General features: G+C 39.1%; 1 protein-coding gene across 1 annotated transcript; it reads right to left on the minus strand.

The window, feature by feature from the left end:
* Positions 1–1,926: 1,926 nt before the first annotated feature.
* Positions 1,927–21,712, minus strand: LOC124161975 (solute carrier family 45 member 3-like). Its single transcript, XM_046538260.1, has 6 exons — positions 21,409–21,712; positions 21,128–21,317; positions 19,541–20,018; positions 7,172–7,418; positions 4,856–5,079; positions 1,927–2,472 (listed from the first exon to the last, which is right to left on the minus strand). The coding sequence occupies exons 1-6, from the start codon at positions 21,575–21,577 to the stop codon at positions 2,233–2,235; spliced, it is 1,548 nt and encodes a 515-aa protein (XP_046394216.1). The 5' UTR covers positions 21,578–21,712; the 3' UTR covers positions 1,927–2,232.
* Between the last annotated feature and the right edge of the window lie 12 nt (positions 21,713–21,724).

Genomic DNA, 21,724 nt, shown 5'->3' on the forward strand with positions numbered 1-21,724 from the left:
TTAAACCGCAGGTTTTGACACAAATATAATTTTCAGTTGCAATAATCCTCATAACGGCATCTAAAGATGATTTTTGAAAAATCAGGTCCTTAGCGTAAAGAAAATTACTCGGCAAGACAGATGTTGACTATTAACCAGGTATTGTCCTTCAAAACTACACGTTTCTCTACGTTTGATACACAATTACCATTAGCAGTACAAATGCCGCAGGATGCCCACTTGAAGCAGTAAATTTGGTTTGCCCTTTGGAACGAAAAACCCCACGATGCTTACGAGTAAGACACGCAAACAGGTGCATTTTAAAAATACATCACTCAGGGAAACTCCCCTGCCTTAAATAATCGCACAACTGCCGACAGTGATGAATGAACAAAAATAGATTAAGAGCCCGGAAAAATCTCCCCCTCTATCACGTTTATGCACTAAGAAAGAATTTTCCCATGAAATTTTAGCAATAGTATATTGAATCTACGGAGTATAGCTTATCTGTTGTCATTCTTCTGCAAAATCAGCGCTAGGAACTTCGACTCACAAGCCATGTGATTTGTCTTCACGGAATTATTGCATTCCCATTTCTGATAACAACACCGGGCACTTTTATACTTCGATATAATGGTTATGAGACATTCCTGAGTTGAAAGGAACTGCCTTATCTTTCACATTTTGAATTTGACTTTAATGTTTACATGACGATTGACGACGTGAGTTATTCTCTGAGGGCATTAACACTAGCTCTCATTCTGTTAAAAAATTAAAGGCTTGCCACCGGGCAGAGTTAGACTGATAGCTATTCAAGGCCCAGCTATGTTTAATTAAAACCCACTGAGATACAAGTTGGGTCTGTTTTGATCTTTGTGCCGCACAAACAACTTTCACCCCGGCGCAATTTGTCCCGCAGAAGTGGGATAAGCCCGCAGAATGAGACCACACATGCTGTTTTTACCACTGTGCTGAGTCACCATCGACTTTCGTCCACACTGCAAATACGATAATATTTTTTGGATGACCTTGGAAGCCAAAATTTTGGTACGCGAGGACTTTTATCGGCTTATTTGGATGTTATTTTGCTGGGGCAATGGAAAACATAACCTTGGAAAAATTCAAGAAAATCTTCTGTTAATGATAGATATTCCGTAGTATATATAATTCCGGATTGACGATCATCTACCATAGTTTATATTAATATCTAATAAATAGTATCCCTCAACATTAACACTTATTATTCTTTATCGACATATCTATGTAATGAGCACATACTACTCCCCCTCCTGTGACTAAAATTGGTGCATGTAACCCAATCTTCTCATAGAGCAGTTCTCTGACAAGTCATATAAGTGAGATATTTCATCTCATTGGACTGGAAAAATACGTTTCGTAAGCGAGGTCATCGTATAAGTGAAAAGTTTCACAACCGAGGTAGAAATACATGGGTTATTCTCCGGACCAAAAGAAATTGGTGTATTAGTGAGGTCATCGTATATCTGAGGGTCGTATAACCGAGGTTCTACTGTATTTATGAATTAGATATTTGTATTACTTTCACTTTATGTATATCATTTTCTCTCTTTCATAGTTAGCATTGAGTTCCTGCAGGTGAAGAAGAGTGCCATTTAATTCAGCTCTAAGCAATGTTTCCTGCAAAGTATGCCTTGGTAATATTGTCAGACTATGGGTGCTCCCAGATTATGAAATTTCAGATTTAGGGTGCTCAACTGCATTAGATTAGAATGACCAGTTATTATGGTGACCAAACATTGAGGAATGTATGCAATGTTTAGGATTTTTTAAACATTTTTAAGTACACATAATAAAATACTTATAATATGAGTCAAAGAACACTATGAACAAATTCAAAAGCCTAAAAGATATGGCCTAAATAGAAGGAAACATAGCTAAGGAAAATAACTAAAAATGTCACATGAAAAGTATCTTTTAAAAGGCAATATAAAATATATTTCATCACAACATATATAATCCTCTGCATAATACCAAGTTAATATAATGTTATCTTACAAATTCAACATTCATATAAAATACGTAGCCACTCCAAGTGACAGTCACACAATACTTTTCACTCTTCTTTCCATGAAAAGTTTTAACAAAAATATCAGAATCTTTGGTCCAGATACATTAACTATAATACATACACTGTATAAACAGCAAAGATAGTACATATAATTGCAAATAGGTGGACTTTCATCACATGAAAACATGACACAGTGCAGTGGTTTATTAATTAAAGCCTTTCAAGCTACTCAATTGGCAGGGTGAAAATATTACCTTGTTGGCAAAATAGCAGGATGCTAGGCCAGCGAGCCCAGCAAATATGATATAGCACTGAGGCTGACCGAGTAACTGCCCAATGTAGCTCATGACGACAGAGAGGAGGATTTGCCCGAGGTAATACGCCAAATCCAGCACTGCAAAATCTTCCCCAGATCCTCTGTCTTCACGGACATCGAAAAAGTAAGTCTTAAAAAGAAAGAAAGAAAACCAAAAGAAAATAACAAAAATAATTAATAACGCAAACAGCATTCATCAATATTTATCAATAACAACTTTTAGCAAATAGGATAAAGAGATATTAAGAAAAAATCCTGGTGTTCCACATAATATATACAAGGCACACTTTCAGCTAGTGGAAAAATATTTGTACTCAAACCATTCCAATGGGGAACTTGCATGAATTTTTTTTTTTATTTCACAGGCGGACAGAAAATTATTTTCTGAATACAACAAAGAAAACCGCATGTTTATCTGAGTTTTCCTTCGCGAGATATTTAATGATAAATATTACGAATTTTAAAGCACGGGAAAAACTACCTCACCCCCCAAGCCACTGCCGACGAAGCCTCGATGACGTCAAAGGTGCCTGAACATCACGCGAAGCTATTGTTGTGATTGCACGAATACAAGGATCAAGAACTTTGCTATTTCCACATAATATTTTATTAGCACCGACCATGGTTTCGTTACAGAGTAACATTATCAAGGTGAAGATTTAGGTAAATTGACAGTATATATATAGCAGGAGTCGTTGGTTAGGGGAGGTAAGGGTTGGGGTTGGAGCTGGGTTTGGCGTCACTGTAGGTGGGGTGGGTGGAGGGGTGGATGAGTAAGGGGGAAAGTGGAGGAGGGGGGAGCGAGAAGGGTAAAGGTGGTCATTAACAAGGTATGAGTCCCTGTGGCTTAAAATTTCCAATTCTTCTAAAGCGTCTAATCTCCGTCCTTTCTTCTCAAAATGCAGAATGGTAGGGATGAAGTCACTAATGTGCCCCATGTCATTAAGGTGTTTTGCAAATTGGGAGTGATCCTTCCCCTGTCTATGACACATCTGATGCTCGGCTGCCCGGATGGAAAAACTCCTCCCTGTTTGGCCGATGTAAATCGCGTCACAGTCGGCGCAATTTAGGCGATATACTCCGCTCCGCTCCTCCGGGATATCCCTATCCTTTGGTGACCCCAGCATGCTCTTTGGTCTACTTTAGAATTTTTTTAACTCTTCCAACAGGCTCTGCAGATTGTGGAACACCTTGCCTCTATCTGCGCAAGACGTCACATCTTCATCTCTTAAGCAATTCAAACATAAAGCCAAATAAATGCGATGGTGGTTGGCGTAACATGGTGAAACTCCTTCATGATGCACAAAGGTTAAGAAAACCCTTAGCTGTTTCACAAAATAAAATATATTGCGACCGGTTTCGATACAGCGTATCATCAGATGATGATACGCTGTATCGAAACCGGTCGCAATATATTTTATTTTGTGAAACAGCTAAGGGTTTTCTTAACCTTTGTGCATCATAAAGCCAAATGTTTGTATGAAAGTGTTTAGATCGCTTACTGTTTAAAAAGCTTATGGTCAGATCTATCTTTAGATATCTTATGATATATGCTATGTAAATTCGTTTAGTAATCTGAAATTTGAGCATACATCTTAGTGTAAATATCATTTATTTTTTATTTTATTTCTATTTCAAGCACCACTATTTCTGCAAAATTTTAATTATTCTGTTAAGTGTTATTAACCCATTACACAAATAATACACTAACTAAATACACATACATCGGTAAGCCATAAATTTTTATTTAATATTTGTTAATACATATTTTTTTTTCCTTGGTTGAGTTTGTCTGCAGTGTATCTCGCAGGAAATGCTGACATGCAAATGCTATGCTTTCGATTCTTCCATTTTAATTTACTCATTTGCTCAAGCCACAGAATTGCTATCCTTCATATGGAATTAATCATATCCTACCTTTATCCTATGACTTACTCATAATATCACATATAGCAGGCCAAAACCCTAGGCATGAACACTTTATTTCTGAATTTTATAACATATCTATTACGTTGTTTTGGGTATGGTAACACAATTGGGAGTTTATATACAAAGCCTTTAGTTTACAAAATACGGGTTCTGCAAAATTTAGGGTTTGATACTAGTTTTATCAGGCAAGAAATTGAATCAGTGAAAATTGAGAAAAATTAATGAAAATTAGAGAATGTCTGAGTGAACATTTGTTGTGCCCGAACTCCAACAAGCCAATTAGCAATGAAACATTTATAAGCTGGATCCTCACTAAAACCTTCTTAAGCTTGAAATCTTTGTGTTTCAAAAGCAAATCCCATAGTATGTTAAAACATTAATAAAACAAAGTCAGAATCTTTTCAAACCTAGAAAATGCCTTACAGGGAAGTTCCACTGTAATGAACAGTATCCTCGTAAATTTTATGAGACAGGAGGCTCGAAATTCCTTACAATAATGAGAGTCAATTGATTGGCAATTACCTGAATGAAAAGGCAGACATTGATGCTAGGAAAACCATAGGCATGAAGTATAAAATATTTACCTGTTGATTTGACCGGTATATGGCAACCAATGAGTTGGGTATTGTGGTTATAGCAGCAAATCCCACACCGGAAAAGGCGGCAAACAAATTCAGAAGTTTGATGTCAGATGAAACTAGTATTCCAAACATACAAGCTGAAAAAGTCATCAGGCCACAGAGATAAGTCCACCTCAGGCCATAATTTCGTATCATTTGGTCTTGAAGAAAAGTTGTATAGCCACAGGCTGAAAGCAAATAGAATGTTCAAACACAATCAGTAATCATATTCTCCAATTACCTTTTTTCAGTAAGTGTATGTATATGGACTTAAAAATTAGTATGGAAATGTTGACGCATTTCCTTAGAAATGAAAGTTTGAAGGGATTACTGCGAAAAATCGAATAGACTCCAGGTTTTCATACGAACTCAAAAACAAAATAGACCTCATGTTGCATCACAGTAAACTCTCGTTATTACAATGTTCACAGGACCAAAAAACCACAGGTTTGAAATAACGAACTTCCAAAGACAGTTTCTTTCAGGAATAGTTGCAAAACAAACATGCCTAACGAAAATTCCTAATCTCTTCAATCTCCTGTACTTCCACTCCCACTGTGGAATAGCTTCAGAGTCGAGTCTACAATACACGCAACTAAATCATGCACATATACAGACAGTCTTAGACAGACAAACAAGATGGTTTACGAGAGCTTATTCGTAAGTTGATAAACCTATGCAAGGCATCGAAAAGTGTTGCTATCCTGCATAATGCAACACTGCATTACAATGTTGAATTAACTCACGATCGTGTCAAACTGATCTAGCTGCATGTGCGATGCAAATGGAGCCAAATAAAATGTACCATCCGCTGATGTGAAACACTGAATAGTTACCGACTTCGCAACAGATTTAATTGACGCTTTGCTCAGACTGTGCCCAAAGTGCGAGTTCCTTTACGCCTCACTGTGACTCACATAGGTCAACTCCAAAGGCACCGAATTTGAGATTTCGGGCACGCTTGATTTTTCAAATGCTCATAAGAAGAGGACACAATGATCGTAATTTACGAACAGTAATGAGTGAGTCACGTTGATTCCACAGGGGTGAAACTTATTGCGTGATGTTGCGTGCATACTGAAGTACAGTGAGTCCTCGTTCTACGTCACCCCGTTTAATGTCATTTCGCGATAACGTCACGAAAATTTTGAGACCGTCATTCGTTTATCGCACCTTTGCTTCGCGATAACGTCAGGTCTGGTCAGGTCTTTTAAATTTCGCGCGAGAAAAAATGCGAAGCGGCAGGCGTTGCAGGTTGTTCGTTTTGTGGGCGGTAATACAGTCAGTCTAAACGAAGTGTAAAACGGTGTGTTCATTGTCAATTTCGATTACGTTTATAGCAAATTTTCTGCAAAATGAATTCTTAGGTAGGTGCGCAAATGTCAAGTAAAGTTTTAGCAAATTTTACTTGACTTAACGGTTTTCTGGAACCTGAAAAGTGATTTCTAGGAATTTTTCTGTGTTGAACTCGGAGTATTTGTCGTCACTTTTTCGCCGTGTTCTCAATAATCTTGGTTTCTGTAACTGCGACAATGTTTCAGCGATGATGATGCCCAGGTGACCACCATAGCGAAGCCGAAAAAACAAACGCGGGAAGATACAAAAATGGAGAAGGATGTACGTCGCTGCTGGTATTGCCGTCAATGAAGACAGGGACTCGTGTTTATGCCATAGTTTGGCATTCCCATCGTAAGAAATGGCCCAAATATGAAACGCTAAAATTTTTTCGCGTAGGAATTGTGAGGTCTAGGAGCCGATATTCACTTTTTACATTGTTTCTTATGGGATATTGTGCTTCGATTAACGTCATTTCGTTTATCGTCACATTTTTCAGGAACGGTAAGTGACGTTAAACGAGGACTCACTGTATCTCCTATTGAGGAAAGAACTATAATTGATGCTCTTGGGCTCAGTGCACGAGGAGAACCTAAACGTAGCGCAATGATTATGACGTAGCATAGTGTACATCCACCTTTAAAAACTCTGTTAGTGTGTTATAAAACAGGTCGTTGCCTATCCTAGGAACTTTGTAATAAAGTTCACCTTATAACCCCCAGGACCAGAACTGAGGTTCATAATGTCCTAATAACAAAAATTTCGTAATGATGTTCCTTTTACTATAGATTGGATTAGCATTTTCATCGGGACAATGATTTGTTTTGTAAAAATGAGAACTTCATAATAACATTGTTTGCATTGTCTACTGTAACTCTGAATGAATCACAATTGCAAATGCTACAGCTTCTGGCTACAAAATTGTATGGAAAGAGAGCGACTTGCCAGTGAGACTGTGGAGGAGTAGTCCCCAGGAGCCCATTCGTACGCCTTCGTTGTAAAGCGCTTCGTGGAGCGTGCCCACGCCTGCAACAGGACTGCCCCCATACACCACTTGGCCAACGTAGTTGGTGTAGAACAGAGCGTGGCACGTGATTGCAGCCCACGATGACACATCGGCCACGAATAATCGCTGAAGAACAACTGGAGATTTCTTCACTTCTGTATACACACTCCGTGGTACATTGAAAGCCTGAGAACATAAAAAAAATGCCATTTAGTATCAATTCCCAAAGTCCACTTTTTTGATATACAATCAAAACCATTGGAGTATGTATTCTGTAAAAGGCTCATTGACTATCTTGATAAGCAAAACATAATATCACTCCATCAATATGGCTTTCAGCATGGAAAATCGACAGAATTGGCTCTATTTAATGCAATTGATAATATTACACAGGAAATAAATAGTAAAAATAAGGTAATGGGGATATTTTTTGACATGAGCCGAGCCTTTGATGCTGTGGATCATGACAAATTGCTAAAAAAATGTGAATCAATAGGTATTAGGGGCATTCCTCTAAATTGGCTTAAGACATATCTTCATGGAAGAAAACAGAAAGTAGCATACAGGAAAGATGGGACAGTCTATTTCTCCTCCACATTAGAAGTCAAAAAGGGAGTACCACAGGGGTCAGTATTGGGTCCTCTTCTCTTTCTAATATTCATCAATGACCTACCTAATAAAATTGTAACCCAAGATAATAAGTGTGTATTATATGCAGATGATGTAACCATCTTATCAAAAAGAAAAAATCTGACCGCGTTAATTGATTCCAGTCAATATATAATAAAATGCATGCAAACTTGGTGTGATGTCAATGAACTAAGGCTAAATGATGATAAAACCCAAGTGATATTGTTTTCTGCTGGGCACAGCCCAAAGGACAATGATCTACTGCAATGTAAAAATAATTATCTTAATGATATGGAATGTGTAAAGTTTCTAGGAATTTATGTGGATAGAAATATGAAGTGGGATGCACATATAGAGCACCTATGTAAAAAACTGAATACAGTGTTTTATCTTATATCAGTATTAAAGCATAGTGTAAGCCAGTATGTTCTGAAAACCCTTTACTATGGACTATTCTACTCAAGAATTTCATATGGAATTATAATATGGGGATCTTCGCCCCAACTTCATGATGTGTTTGTTATACAAAAGAAATTTGTGAGAAGTATGTGCAAACTAAAGTATCGAGCTCATTGTCGCCCTTTTTTTAAAAGCCTTAAATTACTCACTGTACCTTGCGTATATATATATCAGAGTGTCATATATGTAAAAAGGTATAAAGGTTGTTTTACTATGAATAATAGGATACATTCCTATGAAACAAGGAGATGTAATGACGTTCATGTCAAACAATCGAACCTAGCTCTGGTATCTAGAGGGCCTGAGTGCATGTGTACAAAATTGTATAATAACCTACCTGCAAACATTAAAAGTATAGAAAATATTGATGTTTTTAAAAAGAGGGTCTTTGCTTACTTAATAGAGAAGTGTTTTTATAGTATAAAAGAATATCTTCAATCTGAAATGTAGCATTTTCTTATGTTGAATTTGTTAATTTTGACGTGCCCTATATACCTGTTTAATGATTTTATCATGACATATTGTATCCTTGGGCAAATAAATATTATTATTATTATTATTATTCCATATTTTTGCTGATTTTTTTGTATGGAATACATATCCATGCCTTTTCGCATAAAGCAGAAATTGTAGCAAAATCTTGTTAGCTTTTGAACACAATTATATTGAGTAAGTTTTTCTGATTATCAAAAAGAAATTCCACCAATATTATATTTACAAACATTTTATTTTGTAAAACACATCCTTCTGAGAATTAGCATAAAACTTTCAGCATAAGTTAAATTTTAAATACACACTCAAACATTACACTTAAGTACAGGTAGGCTATTTTTGTTTTTGATGAGATGGCAGAAGTCCTGAAAGGAGTTCAAGAAACCGAGCTGCCACTTCTAGATGCATTACTGTAGATAAAAGTGGAGTCTAAGCATTTTTTATCTCAACATCCATACTATTTCACAAAACCAGGTCCATGAAAATTATCATGTCATAACATGAAATTTCATTGAGCGCAACTTATGGAAGTTTCACATCAACAATAGATGCTTTGCAGTTTATAGTGTAGTAAGCAATAATATTATGTTACCTACTGATTTTTAGTACCTATATATGTTTAAAAAAGCCATTTCAAACAATTAATTCTACCCTTGTATCGCAAAATGGATAATGTTTCACATTTATACAAACAAAGTATTCACAGGATATCCAGATTTGAAAATACACATTTAATTTTTATCATATTGCGATCCAACACTAGCCTGAAAATATTTAAGTTGGACACTGTGGGAAAGGATAATTCGATTCCCATCTAAAATATTCCAGTTTAAGTAAAGATTTCCTAAAAAATCAGAATATCAATTTAGGTTACCATTCCGAACTACACTTAAAAAAAATTTGCCCACCTGAGTAGAGCTGAAGCGGACTAATGGCAAGCTATGCATGTGATTGGAAGAGCAGTGCTTCCTCGCATATAATCAGAGGAAATTGGACAATTAACAGTGTCAGAACAGTGTGGTGTTCAGAAGTCCCTTAACCCCTCAAGCACGGCGGGCATTTAATTAAATCCCATCCCAGCGGCCGGATGAGATTTAAATGACTTTGCCTTTTTGGCTTACTATCATTCAATAATTTATATCTTTCATAATATACGATCAGTATCGTTGAAAATTTTTGTAAACTTGCATAATATAATGCACTACTATATAATAATTTTTTGAGCGATTTGAATAAATAATTTGTCCAAACAGTTCATACGATGTTGGATATTTCAAAAATATTACCTTGACCAATGGCACGCGAAATGACAAGTCAAATTTTTTTACGTGTTTTTCCTACGAACAACATATGAATTTAGGACTGCTGCATTCAATAGTCTCCTGAATAACTTCAAACACCACTTGTAATGGCATTTTCTTTCCATTAGGTAGGAATGTAATAACAGGTCCTTGAAATTCATCCCACCAATGAATATATTATAACGTGACACACAAACAGACTTCCGAGTCTCTGTTTTGCCTTTCAATACTATTCCTATTTCGTAGGATCCCCAATAATAGATAAAAATACCACACGCAGGAAGTACACCCAATGAGAATTTCAACACACTGCTTGAAAGAACACCACACAGCATGAATGACTCTAGTGGACTGAAGCTAGCACGTGGTTTCGAACGTCCATCAAGAGACGAGAAAATATCTTAGAGGTCCTGGTACACGCTGACTGTTTTGAAGGAATCTTATCTTCGTTGATTACTGTCCATAAAAAAAAGAAAAAAATAAATGCAGAGCGAAGCACATGGCCCCTTCGCTTAGAACTAACGAGGCGGACCAAACACACTTGGGGTTTGAGGTGACGACGTTCAAGGAGAAGACGGAGAGATGGCAGTGAGCTCAGAAGATACCGTATCTCAAGCTCAAGTAGCTGACCCTTCTAGACGTCTCACAAGCAGAATAGGCGGCAGTTTTCAAGATTGTACAGTTGAAGGAATGCCTTGAGTTTTTGAACCGAATTCGTCAAGGCGGTTTAAAACAGAATTTCATCGAAATACATATTTTAAAAAATCCTGAAGGCATAAAGTCACTATGAATATTTTATTGGAGAGGGAAAACATTTCTTCAAAAGATAGAGTAATTAGTTTTAATTTAAAATACAACATCTGGCGGAGAAATAATATTATATACAGTACATCAGGAAGCGTACTGGGTACGCATGACGGCGTTGAGGGGTTAAAGGATTTCGATTACCAATTGATGTCTCCCTCTGTCTCTACTCCATGAGGATAAGGTTTTTGCCAACAAGTAGTGGGCTTGTTGCCTCCCTTGTGAATGCTACTACTGCTCACTCTTTTTTTGCTTTCAAACTCGACAGACTTATCTACACAAAATCATGTAGGTAACTATGTACAGTGGAACCTCGTTAAAGCGAGTACGGGCTATAACGACACCCCCGCTATTACGAGAGATAGCCGATGCACCGTCAATTGACCCTATAATAAGCGTGTTAAAAAATTCGTTTTTACGAGACCCTTTCGGTGTTGGCTCTCGCCATAGCGAGGGTTTCACCGCCGGAAGACTTTCATCAAGACTCCTTAACCTCTGTAATTGCTAGCGATCTGTTAGAAATGAAGTTAATGGAGTGCTCAGTCTCAAATTTATGTGGTAAACTGTCGTTCGATAAATACAATGATGACGAAACAATGCTTTGCATGATTTTTATTCAGTGCGGCGCTTATAAATTGTTCGAATAGTTGGTCGTTATTTGAGTAAGGAAATTTAGTGATGCAAAAAAACATCGTCTTTCGTCTGGATTTATGCTTACGTTTATCGGATAGATGTTTATCTGTCGCCGCACCACTCCTGTTCCTGTATATCTGTTCGCAACAGGTATATTGGCTAATATTTGCTCCACCTCCGGTAAAGCGACAATTCGCTATAGCGAGTGTTTATTAGTGCACCGTGGGGTGTCGTTATATCGAGGTTTCACTGTACATTGTAGCTGTATTGCTTTTTCGAATTGTATCACTTGGTGAACTTAGGAAGAAAATAGGAATAGGTCGTGAGAGGAGTCACTAGAGGAGATAGGAGGCATGTCAAGGCCAGAGCATCTCATGAAGCAAATAAGGAAAGATCAAAATGGCAGGCTCTGAAACAATTAGGGTGATGAGGGCATTTGTGAAAGCATATACGTATACCTTTGTTTCGATTTTATCAGCCAGCTATTAGGGAGAGGATGGATAAATGTAGTCCTGTGGCAGGTAGTTTTCTTCATTCTAAAAATCTGAGGAATGTATTTATAGAAAATAATGGATAGGAAACCAAAGCAGTAAAAAAAAAGACATAAAACCACTAACAGAAACAGTCAGTGTGTATTTGCAGTCTTATTTAAAGAACTTAAATAAGAAGGTAGCAAACTTTCCATTGCTACTTCTAATGTGCCCCAGAGTGACACAGCCACAGAATATTCTTAAGTCTTGGTGGAAACGTTAAGAAAATATGGTGTGGAATATCAAACTGTGCTTTTGTTTTGTCAAAATGCTCAATGCAAAGTACCACACCTCCTTTCAAGACAAGCAAGATGCTGTGTTTCATGTCTCTCCCCTTTTTACATCCAAAATTAGAGGGAATGAACAATATCAATTAAATGATACTAGGTAATTTTTTACTCTGAATTATTTTTTACCAGAAAAACTGATCAAATATCATTGAATGCTTTTGAATACCAGGGTTTATGAAGCTGTGTATGTACTAAGTATAATAATATTTTTTCCAAATGCTATGTTCAGCCCATATAACCATTATTTTTACCATGTGTCAGTCAGCAATTGCATCTGATAAAAAGAAACTTGAGTGCCCTCAGCTGTCTTTTGTCTTCCAACCAAAACACAAGGCAAAAAGAATGTGAATGGAGGTAAGAGAAAGGAAGACCTTTTTTGAGCAGAGACAATACATAACACTAGAGGAGAGGCCTTCTCCTGCATCTCAATGCTCAGGAAACAAGCAAAAATGGTGGTATGGTGAGCAGTGGGGAAGGACAAAGAGAAAGAAAAGATCAAAAGTCAAGATTTGTCTCATGCATAAATGCTGTGAATGACCTCACAGTTATAGAACTTTAAGTCTTGCGTCGTGAAGTAAATACATAGATGTACTTTCTTTAGCTACATGAAGGATCAAGATTGAATTTGCCTCAAGAGCCATCTACACATGCTTAGCTAAGATATGCATATAAACACACTATCACTGGTCAAGTTTATCATATAATTGTATGTCTTGTATAATAAAGTTGATAGAAGCACAGATTTACCTTTTGCATATATTCATTCAAAAATGGGATATTGTGTATTGTAAGGGTTGGATGGAGAGAAAAATTGAAAGTGTACAGCAAGGTCTCGTGGTGGCATGTTCAATGCCCTTTAGAAATAATAGTTGTCACTTGAATAGGTGAGGAATAATGAGCAAGAAGAGAATTGCGAACGATTTGCCTGCGCTCTTCAGGAGGACGTCCAGCCTTGAGAAGGGCGGGAGTGTCTTCCTCACCCAACCTCCATTTCCCATCACCCTCAATTGTCCTCTATCAGGTTATTCTACAGTCCGTTTTGTGAGTCTCTAAACCTGCATTGATTGCGATTTCTGTGTGTCGTTGTCAACTGTGTTTGACAAAGACAAGGGCCCTTATCGTAGTGAATACAATGATGGCAGTCTCTTTAACAGTTTGTAAGAGCATTAGTATAACCCCACACTGTTGCTATCTCTACCTCTCTCCATGACAAATTTCACTTCTCTCACCCAATGCAGGCTCCTCTTGTGTTCCTCCACTATGTACTATGTACTTCACTTCAACTCTCAACTTTGATTTTCCAGGAGTCAACTCCAACTTGATTGGCTAAGACTACACCTTGACAAGCTGCAGTGCTGTATAAACTCGTGTAAGAGACACACAACTACATTCAGTATCAGAACTAAAGATAAAAAAATTTTGCAGCATTTTTCTTTGTCTCATTGCTCAGTGTTGTAGACGTATGCCACGACTTACGACAATTATCGAAATTTCCATTTTCAATGCTAAAAATTTACGAAGAATTTTTCAGCTAACACAACATGTATGGTGCTCAGAGATAAGAAGATACATATTCACTGGTAGTCTTTACCTTATGATGCTTAATATTGTAACGGTTAGCCACCAACCATTTTATTTTATTCTTCGTTAAAACTTTCGCGGGTGCTCGTCATGTTGAATTAAAACTTTTGGGCTATGTCGCCGCGTCAGATTTTGGGTGGCCCCAACGTTTCCCGACCGATGCTGGTCGCTTTCTCAAGGGAATCTGAAGAGGTGGGATTTAAAATTGGTATATATAGGTATACGTGTCAGGTGGTGGGGGGAGGGGAGTGAGAGGTTGGAGGAGTAGGTTGTCGATTATTTTTGCCGATTACGGGTTGCCAAGTACGGTTGATTTTAAGGCCAGTGTCTCTGTTAAAGTTGTTTTTCTCCTCTTTAGATATTTCTATTGCTTCTCTTACGAGTCTCTGTTTAAAGCCTTTCACTCTCGCAACAATTTTTGCTTCCTTAAGGTCGATTGTGTGGCCCAGCGCTGCGTGTTCGGCTACTGCGGACTTCGTTGACTGCCCCAGTCGAATTGCTCTCTCGTGCTCCTCTAGACGTGTTTTAACCGATCTGCCTGTTTCGCCGATATAGTTCTTCCCACAGGTCTGGCAAGGAATTCGGTATACCCCTTCGACTTGTAGTGGAGTTCTATCCTTGACGGTTTTCAATAGATGCTTTATTTGTACGTGAGGCGAGAATATTGTCCTTATCTGGAATTTGCGTAGGATATTTCCTATTCTGTCAGTCGTCCCCTTAATGTATGGCAGGAAGGCTTTCTTCTGGTCGCTGAGGTCATTAACAGAGGAGTTCGCTGCTTCTGCAGTGTTGATTTTGATCTCATTGTTCTTTCTGATAACTTTATTAAATGTTCGAGAGATAACTCTGTCGTCGAATCCATTTGCCCGTAGAATGGCCTCTAGCTTCTTCCTCTCTTCGGCAAAGTTGTTCTGGTCGCTTATTTTGTAGGAGCGGTGAATTAACGTGTTGACCACTCCATTTATTTGCGCTGGATGATGGTGAGATAAGGCGTGCAGGTACCGATTTGTTGCTGTAGGTTTTCGATACACTGCATGCCCCAATGTTCCGTCCTTCTTCTTTTCCACGAGGACATCTAAGAATGGAAGTTTTCCGCCTTCCTCCACCTCCATTGTAAACTTTATGTTGCTGTTGATCCCGTTCAAATAAGTAAAAAATTCCTGAAGCTTTTCTTTGCCGTGCGTCCAAATGATAAAAGTGTCGTCGATATATCTCACCCAAATCTTCGGCTTGTAGGGGGCGTTCTGAATGGCTGTATCTTCTATGTGCTCCATGAATATATTTGCAATTGCTGGGGAGAGAGGGGAACCCATCGCTGCTCCAGACGTCTGTTGATAAAAATTATTCCTCCACCGGAAGAAAGTGCTCTTGAGGCAAATCTCTGTCATCTTGGCGATGTTTTCTCCGAACCTGTCTTTTATGATATTTACCGCCTCGTCACAAGGAATATTTGTGAAGAGCGATGTTACGTCAAAGCTGACTAGGATGTCTTCTTCTTTGACCTTGACGCCACTAATGATCTGAAGAAAATGTTGCGAGTTTTTCACGAAAGATTTAGCGTCTTCTACTGCGGGCTGTAAGATCGGTGCCAGATATTTCGCTAGTTTATATGCTGGTGAGTCAATGGCGCTGACTATGGGTCTAAGGGGCACTCCTTCCTTATGAATTTTCGGCAGGCCGTAGATACACGGAGTTTTCGGATCCTGTGGGTTGAGTCTTCTTCTATCGGCGGGATCTGGTATATGCGTCTTGATTATTTCTGTCACTATCCTCTTGTATCGGGCGGTTGGGTCTCTGTCGATCTTTTGATAAGGTCCTTCCGCGAGTAAATCTTCCATCTTCTTGTCGTAGTCTTCTTTCTCCAGGACGACCGTCGCGTTGCCTTTGTCAGCTGGTAAAATCACGATGCTCTCATTTTCTTTCAATTTTCTAAGGGCTTCTCTCTCCGCCATGGTGGTGTTATGCTTCTGGTTTTTGCTTTTCATTCTGAGGATTCGGCAGGCGTCCTGTCGAACTATTTCAGCCTCGCTGGGGGGCAAGTGGCCAATGGCGCTCTCTACTCCACTGATGATTTCTTCTACTGGAATTTTCTTCGGCGTCAGCGCGTAATTGAATCCTTTTTGAAGGATCGACTGGGCGGCAGGGTCCAGGGGAAGTTTTGAGAGGTTGACGATGACCTTTGCCTCGCATTGTGGATTGTAGGGTTTCTGTGAAATTTCCAATCTTGTAAATTTCCTCTTCTGCTTCTCCGTCGTAGTCTCTGCTACCGCGATCATGTGTGATGCCGTCATCCTGTCGAGCCTCTCGAAATCTTCCTTCTTCATGGCATTGGCGAGAATGATGTGAATGTTGAAAAGTTCCTTGCCGACGTGGTCCAGTTCACGGCGGGTCTCTTGAATAGCTGCTCGTAGTAATTGTTTACTGGCGTTGTGAAGAATCCGGGGTGTGCGTTGAGAGCGAAGATGGTGACGTAGTCTCAGGAAATTTGGCAGAATCTGCTGGTCTCGGCAACGTAGTAGAAAGGATAGTTGGCACAGAAGCGATGACTTCTTGGCTCGGAGTTTGTCGAATTTCTTCGATCGATGTCGCAATTCCTCCCCATAGAGGCGTCGTAATTCTTCGTTAAAACTTTCGCGGGTGCTCGTCATGTTGAATTAAAACTTTTGGGCTATGTCGCCGCGTCAGATTTTGGGTGGCCCCAACGTTTCCCGACCGATGCTGGTCGCTTTCTCAAGGGAATCTGAAGAGGTGGGATTTAAAAATTTTAAATCCCACCTCTTCAGATTCCCTTGAGAAAGCGACCAGCATCGGTCGGGAAACGTTGGGGCCACCCAAAATCTGACGCGGCGACATAGCCCAAAAGTTTTAATTCAACATTTTATTTTATGTTGTATGCTTTGTTTTGAACTCGCGGGCTATCGAATCGGATGATTCGATAGCATGGCTGGTTTTCGCACGCCGCCGTCCCGAGGGACGGCATAAAAAGGTGCGGCGGGTGAGGACTGAGGACAGAAAAAGGAGTGCAACGATGTTGTAGTGAGTGGTGAGTGAAACCAAGGAAAGGAAGTTCGACACCGCGGAGCCGTACGGACGCAGTAACGTCAAGGACAGAACGTAAAGTATCTGCACTCCATTCCCCCCCCCCCCCAGTGAAGACCCCCCCCTCCTCGTATACGGTGAACACTGTTCGTGTGTGGGAAAAGGGATTTTTTTGATTTCTCTTTGGTTGTTATAACTTGGTCCTTTCATTGTTCAACAATTTTTTTTGATGTTATAATAAGTTGTTATTTCTGTATTGTAAGGTGGCTAACCGTCATTTCCATCCGAATCATCAGCGTATTTTACTCGTGGGCGAACCCCAACACCCATCTGGGATTTCAAAATTTTCCAATTTTTTTTTTTATTCTTGCAAATAACCACTTCCTTGGGACGTAGGCATCAGGGGAAGGGAGGACCCATTGAACGGGCTGGTTACAATATGGATGGTTGGATTGGAAACCTCGGATCCAAATACCATAAAAGCGCATGTAAGAGCCGCACACGTGTAAGAAACGAACCCCTATTTTGAGCATCAAAGCTAAAGCAAAAAATTTTGTGGCATTTTTTTAATCCTATTGTGCGGTGTTGCAGATGTTTGCCTGGACTTTCGACAATTATCAAAATTTCCTCTTTCAATAAAAAAAATTTACGTGGTATTTTCTCAGCTAAATTTACACGATATGTATTGAGCTCTGAGATATGTAGGTATTCACTCGCAGTCTTAACATTATGATGCATACTAGGGATGGTCAGATCGTATATCCTGGGTCCAAATATCCATGGATAGTGCCATTCACCTTATACTCCGGATCCAAATTCGTCGAAGAAATTTAATCTGAATCCAAAATTTTAAATCAATGCTTTCGTGAATGCAACGTCCTATAAGAGGGAGTAGAAAGAGTTCCGATCCTCTCTTTGCATATGCCATTGCTCTATGATGCTTGTCCTACTCATGAAAAATTTTGTTCAAAAGCTCTTGGAGGAGTATTGCCATAGAATTTTTTCATTCAATATTTGCCATAGAAAATTTTAAGGCAAAACACGACAGGCACATAGCATGAATCTTCCCAAGAGATTGTACAACAATCTGGGGAATCTCAGCACTGTAGGATAATAACCATGTCATAGTTTTTACGGAACCACAATCAGCCAATGCCTCTGACGTTTTTTTTTCCTTTCCGAGACCCCACAAACCATAAGTCACTTGCCTCAAAGGAAAATATCAAGTTGCATATGAACAATGGAAACATGTTTCATCCCTACCCTATCTCACTAACTTACCTTTTTCGGTCTACCAATTTCAATTCTCCCAGTTTCTGGAGGCCAAATTTTAGGTGAGTCACGTACTGAGCTCGAAGGTATCTCGATAGCTTTCAGCAATTGCATGATTTTACAACATGCACAAGGTTCAAAATGAAGGAGACCTAACAAGAAACATTTCTGACAGCATTTAAGTTATTTAAGCTCTAATTGATTGACACAAAGCTTTCTAGTTACAATAAGGCTACTTATATTCAACAAAGTCCTTTCAGTACAATTTCCAAAGAAACAAGCATAGCATGAGCGCATTCAAACAAGACAAGACGGACTGAAAACTTCAGGTAACGCTAACTGCATACATCAAATAGCTTGCCTGCCTTCGCTTTGAAGACAATGATGTCACATACAAGGTCGGACGTGTTCGTCCCTTGCTCATAGCCTCATTGCTTGAAAGACAGCTGAAACCCATTCCTTCCCCTCTAACTCTCCTTCTCCAGAAAAAAACAGATTATTAACCTGACTGGAATAGGGTGGTTTCCTATTGTTTTTTTATTGCCTAAATCGAAAGATTATTACTCCTGGAGTACGTATTTCACGCATTTAGATTTTTAAATGACTATATCTATTTTTCGCGATTAAATGAAAAGTTAAAATTTTCAAGTGCGCGAAAACGTGACGGCTAAGTAGGAATGATGGGAAAAACTCTGCGTGACGTCGGTCTGCATCCCGCTGCCGCCCTGTGATGTGACATTGAGGCGAGGCTTGAGCGCTAAGACGACGCAGGATGCTAGCAGGTACCAGAGTACCCTGCTAGCTGGTAGTGCTTGGCTTAAATAAGCATTATTAATACCTTATCAAATGAAGAAAACTTTCCGACCATAGGCAGTTTTAATAAGTGATTAATAAGACATGTTTCTCTGAGCTCTGCGCCTCATGCATGCATTGGTAATCTCAGACGATGTATAACTCCTATCTACTCGTATAGAAACTAGGTCCCTGTGACGTCACGTGGAGTGGAATCGCATGGGCGCCAATCTGGCCGTTTTCAAATGAGGATAAAAATGGACCATTGCCATTCTTCAAAACCGGAATTTCTAAATCGAAATAATTTGTATATTATGAATACACTAATGGTGGGTAACGAATCGCAATCAATGCCTTCGTTTTCTTTGATGAAGGAAACTACCCTATTGTGAGAGCAGTTCCTGAACACATTTACGTACATATGTAATCATAGTACATAGGTACATTGAATCATCCATGAATGCCACTATTTCTTTCCAACTTACCATTTCAAAAATTGAGACAGTTACTCGCCGTAGAGTATGAAATGGTGATCTAAGGAGAGGAAGAACACCATAACCATGACGAAAGGCAATGCACAGTATATTGCCACCGGCATCTACCCTGTGAGCTCGGAGGGGGCTGGATCCAGGCTGGACACTGAGTGACAAGGTCGACTCTTCCTTGGCAGCCACGCCTGTTGCCACGACAGATGCAAGGAGGAGAGCAAGTGCGACTCCGCATGCTGCCCCCTCCTGGCCTCCAAGCAGCGAACCTGAGAGGGGTCGTGGCCATCGAACTGCCGTGATTAGGTAGCCAAGGCAGGCACCCAAACTCAGGAGACCCGAGTAGACAGCAAAGCCAGCATCCACATTGGAACGGGATCCTCCCTCAAGCAGATCGGAGAGGAGAGCCTCACAAGGATTAAAAGCAGCCTGAGAAGAATAGTCGAGGAGGACCCCACCAATCATCAGAAGCCCAGCACTGTTGGAAAACATAACAATAGAAGAGACAATAAAATTTACTATCCGCAAAGATCACACATGCATGAGAAAATGAATAGCTGAAATACCTAAAATATTTGGCTGAAAATAGCATTAGGCACTTTAGCCTATATAGATTGTTACTCGGTGGATAGTTTTCCAGAACATGTTTAAATGGTACATGTTTCATGTTTGGTAGTATGACTGACTATTGATAGAAATTTTTTTTGGAGGTAATCAGGTTCATTTCCAATGGATATGTTACAGCTGAGTACGTAACGTTATGCAAATATGAGGATTTACAGTTCCTTACACTGACATAAGCAAGCGGATACAATATATTCTCTGGTTATTGCATTCACTTGCCATTTCTGGCAGCAACTGGCATAACTAAAAAAGATAATAACATAGGTAAGGTGTAGGTACTTATAGTTTGTTCGTGTCAACCACCTTCCAAATATCAATGGCAATTACTTTGTTGAAGACAATTGTGAGATGTGGGCACTCGAGGAAGAATTAGTGCTGAAACTTCCACAAAAGTACTTCATACAAGTATATTAAAAATTGTATCATGAGTCCAACAGTCTACGCATGTATACTTAATGAAAATTCAGGCTAAAACATACACTGACGTTAAACAGAGAGATCAAGTCAGTTCAAACATTCTGAAACAAGACATTTTCATATCATCTAACTTCAACAGACCATGGGATGCATTTCAAGATATGATAACTATGTGCAGGGATGCACTATTTCATGAGATTATCACAATCACCAACCATTTACTCCATACAATTTACATCCTTTACGACTTTCCAAATATTAATTAACCTAAATTGATTTAATTAATCATTTAATTACTATTAGCATCATTTCAAGAGTTCAACATAGTTAACATAACAGTAAGAGGCATTTGATTTCAGTTTCAATCCAGGACGGAAAAAGTCTCAAACCAAGTTCTTTCGCCTGCTTGGAGATCAGTGCGCAAGAAAAGCAAAAAAAAAGGTAAACGAGTTAATATTGCTGAAAAAATAATTCCAAAACACAGATAGAGAAAGGAAACGCTGTCTTTTAAGGCAAAACGCGTTTTGCTTATAAACAAATGCTTACCCTATCATAGTGAATGATGCATCTCCACTAGCATTTTTCACTACCTTTTGTCCGATTATGATGGTGATTAGTGACGTTGAAAGTACGGCAGCAAACATGAATATAACCGGACGCCTCCTTCCCAATCTCCACCGAGATTTGTCCGCAACGCGACCCATATGAGGAACTGATAAAAGGGCTAATAACGGTCCTGTGCAGTTTCCAAGGGATGAAGTTTTGTAATAAATGTAATTTTTAAGAAGTAATAAAAAAGCATTGCCAAAAACATTGCATATACGCACCGATACCCAGGATAAAACCAGTAGTAGCTGCACAGAATCCTGCTTTCAGTAACAGAGGAGGTAAATACGTGTACCCTACACTTGCTGAGACTTCAAGACCGCAAACAACTGAATTTATCAGCATCAAATGAGCTAGAGAATATTGACGAACCATCACATCCTTCCCCATACTTAGAAGTTTGGTTTAATAACTTCGAAGTATACATTAGCATTCACAATAATCACAAAGCGATTCCGCAGTAATTTAAAACGACTTCAAAAACACTTAGTATCACAAAAAGAAGTTACGCGGCAGTACGTTTGCAAACAAATTACG

This window comes from Ischnura elegans, chromosome 7, assembly GCF_921293095.1.
Source record: "Ischnura elegans chromosome 7, ioIscEleg1.1, whole genome shotgun sequence".
Lineage (NCBI taxonomy): Eukaryota > Metazoa > Arthropoda > Insecta > Odonata > Coenagrionidae > Ischnura > Ischnura elegans.

Bases quoted from the DNA above. Each gene is read 5' to 3' on its own strand.
- LOC124161975 (XM_046538260.1), bottom strand. From the start codon at position 21,577: ATGGGGAAGGATGTGATGGTTCGTCAATATTCTCTAGCTCATTTGATG. The intron at 7,419-19,540 runs GTAAGTTGGAAA...TTATGTTCTCAG, and splicing joins CTGTCTCAATTTTTGAAATG to GCTTTCAATGTACCACGGAG. The intron at 5,080-7,171 runs GCAAGTCGCTCT...ATTTGCTTTCAG, and splicing joins ACTCCTCCACAGTCTCACTG to CCTGTGGCTATACAACTTTT.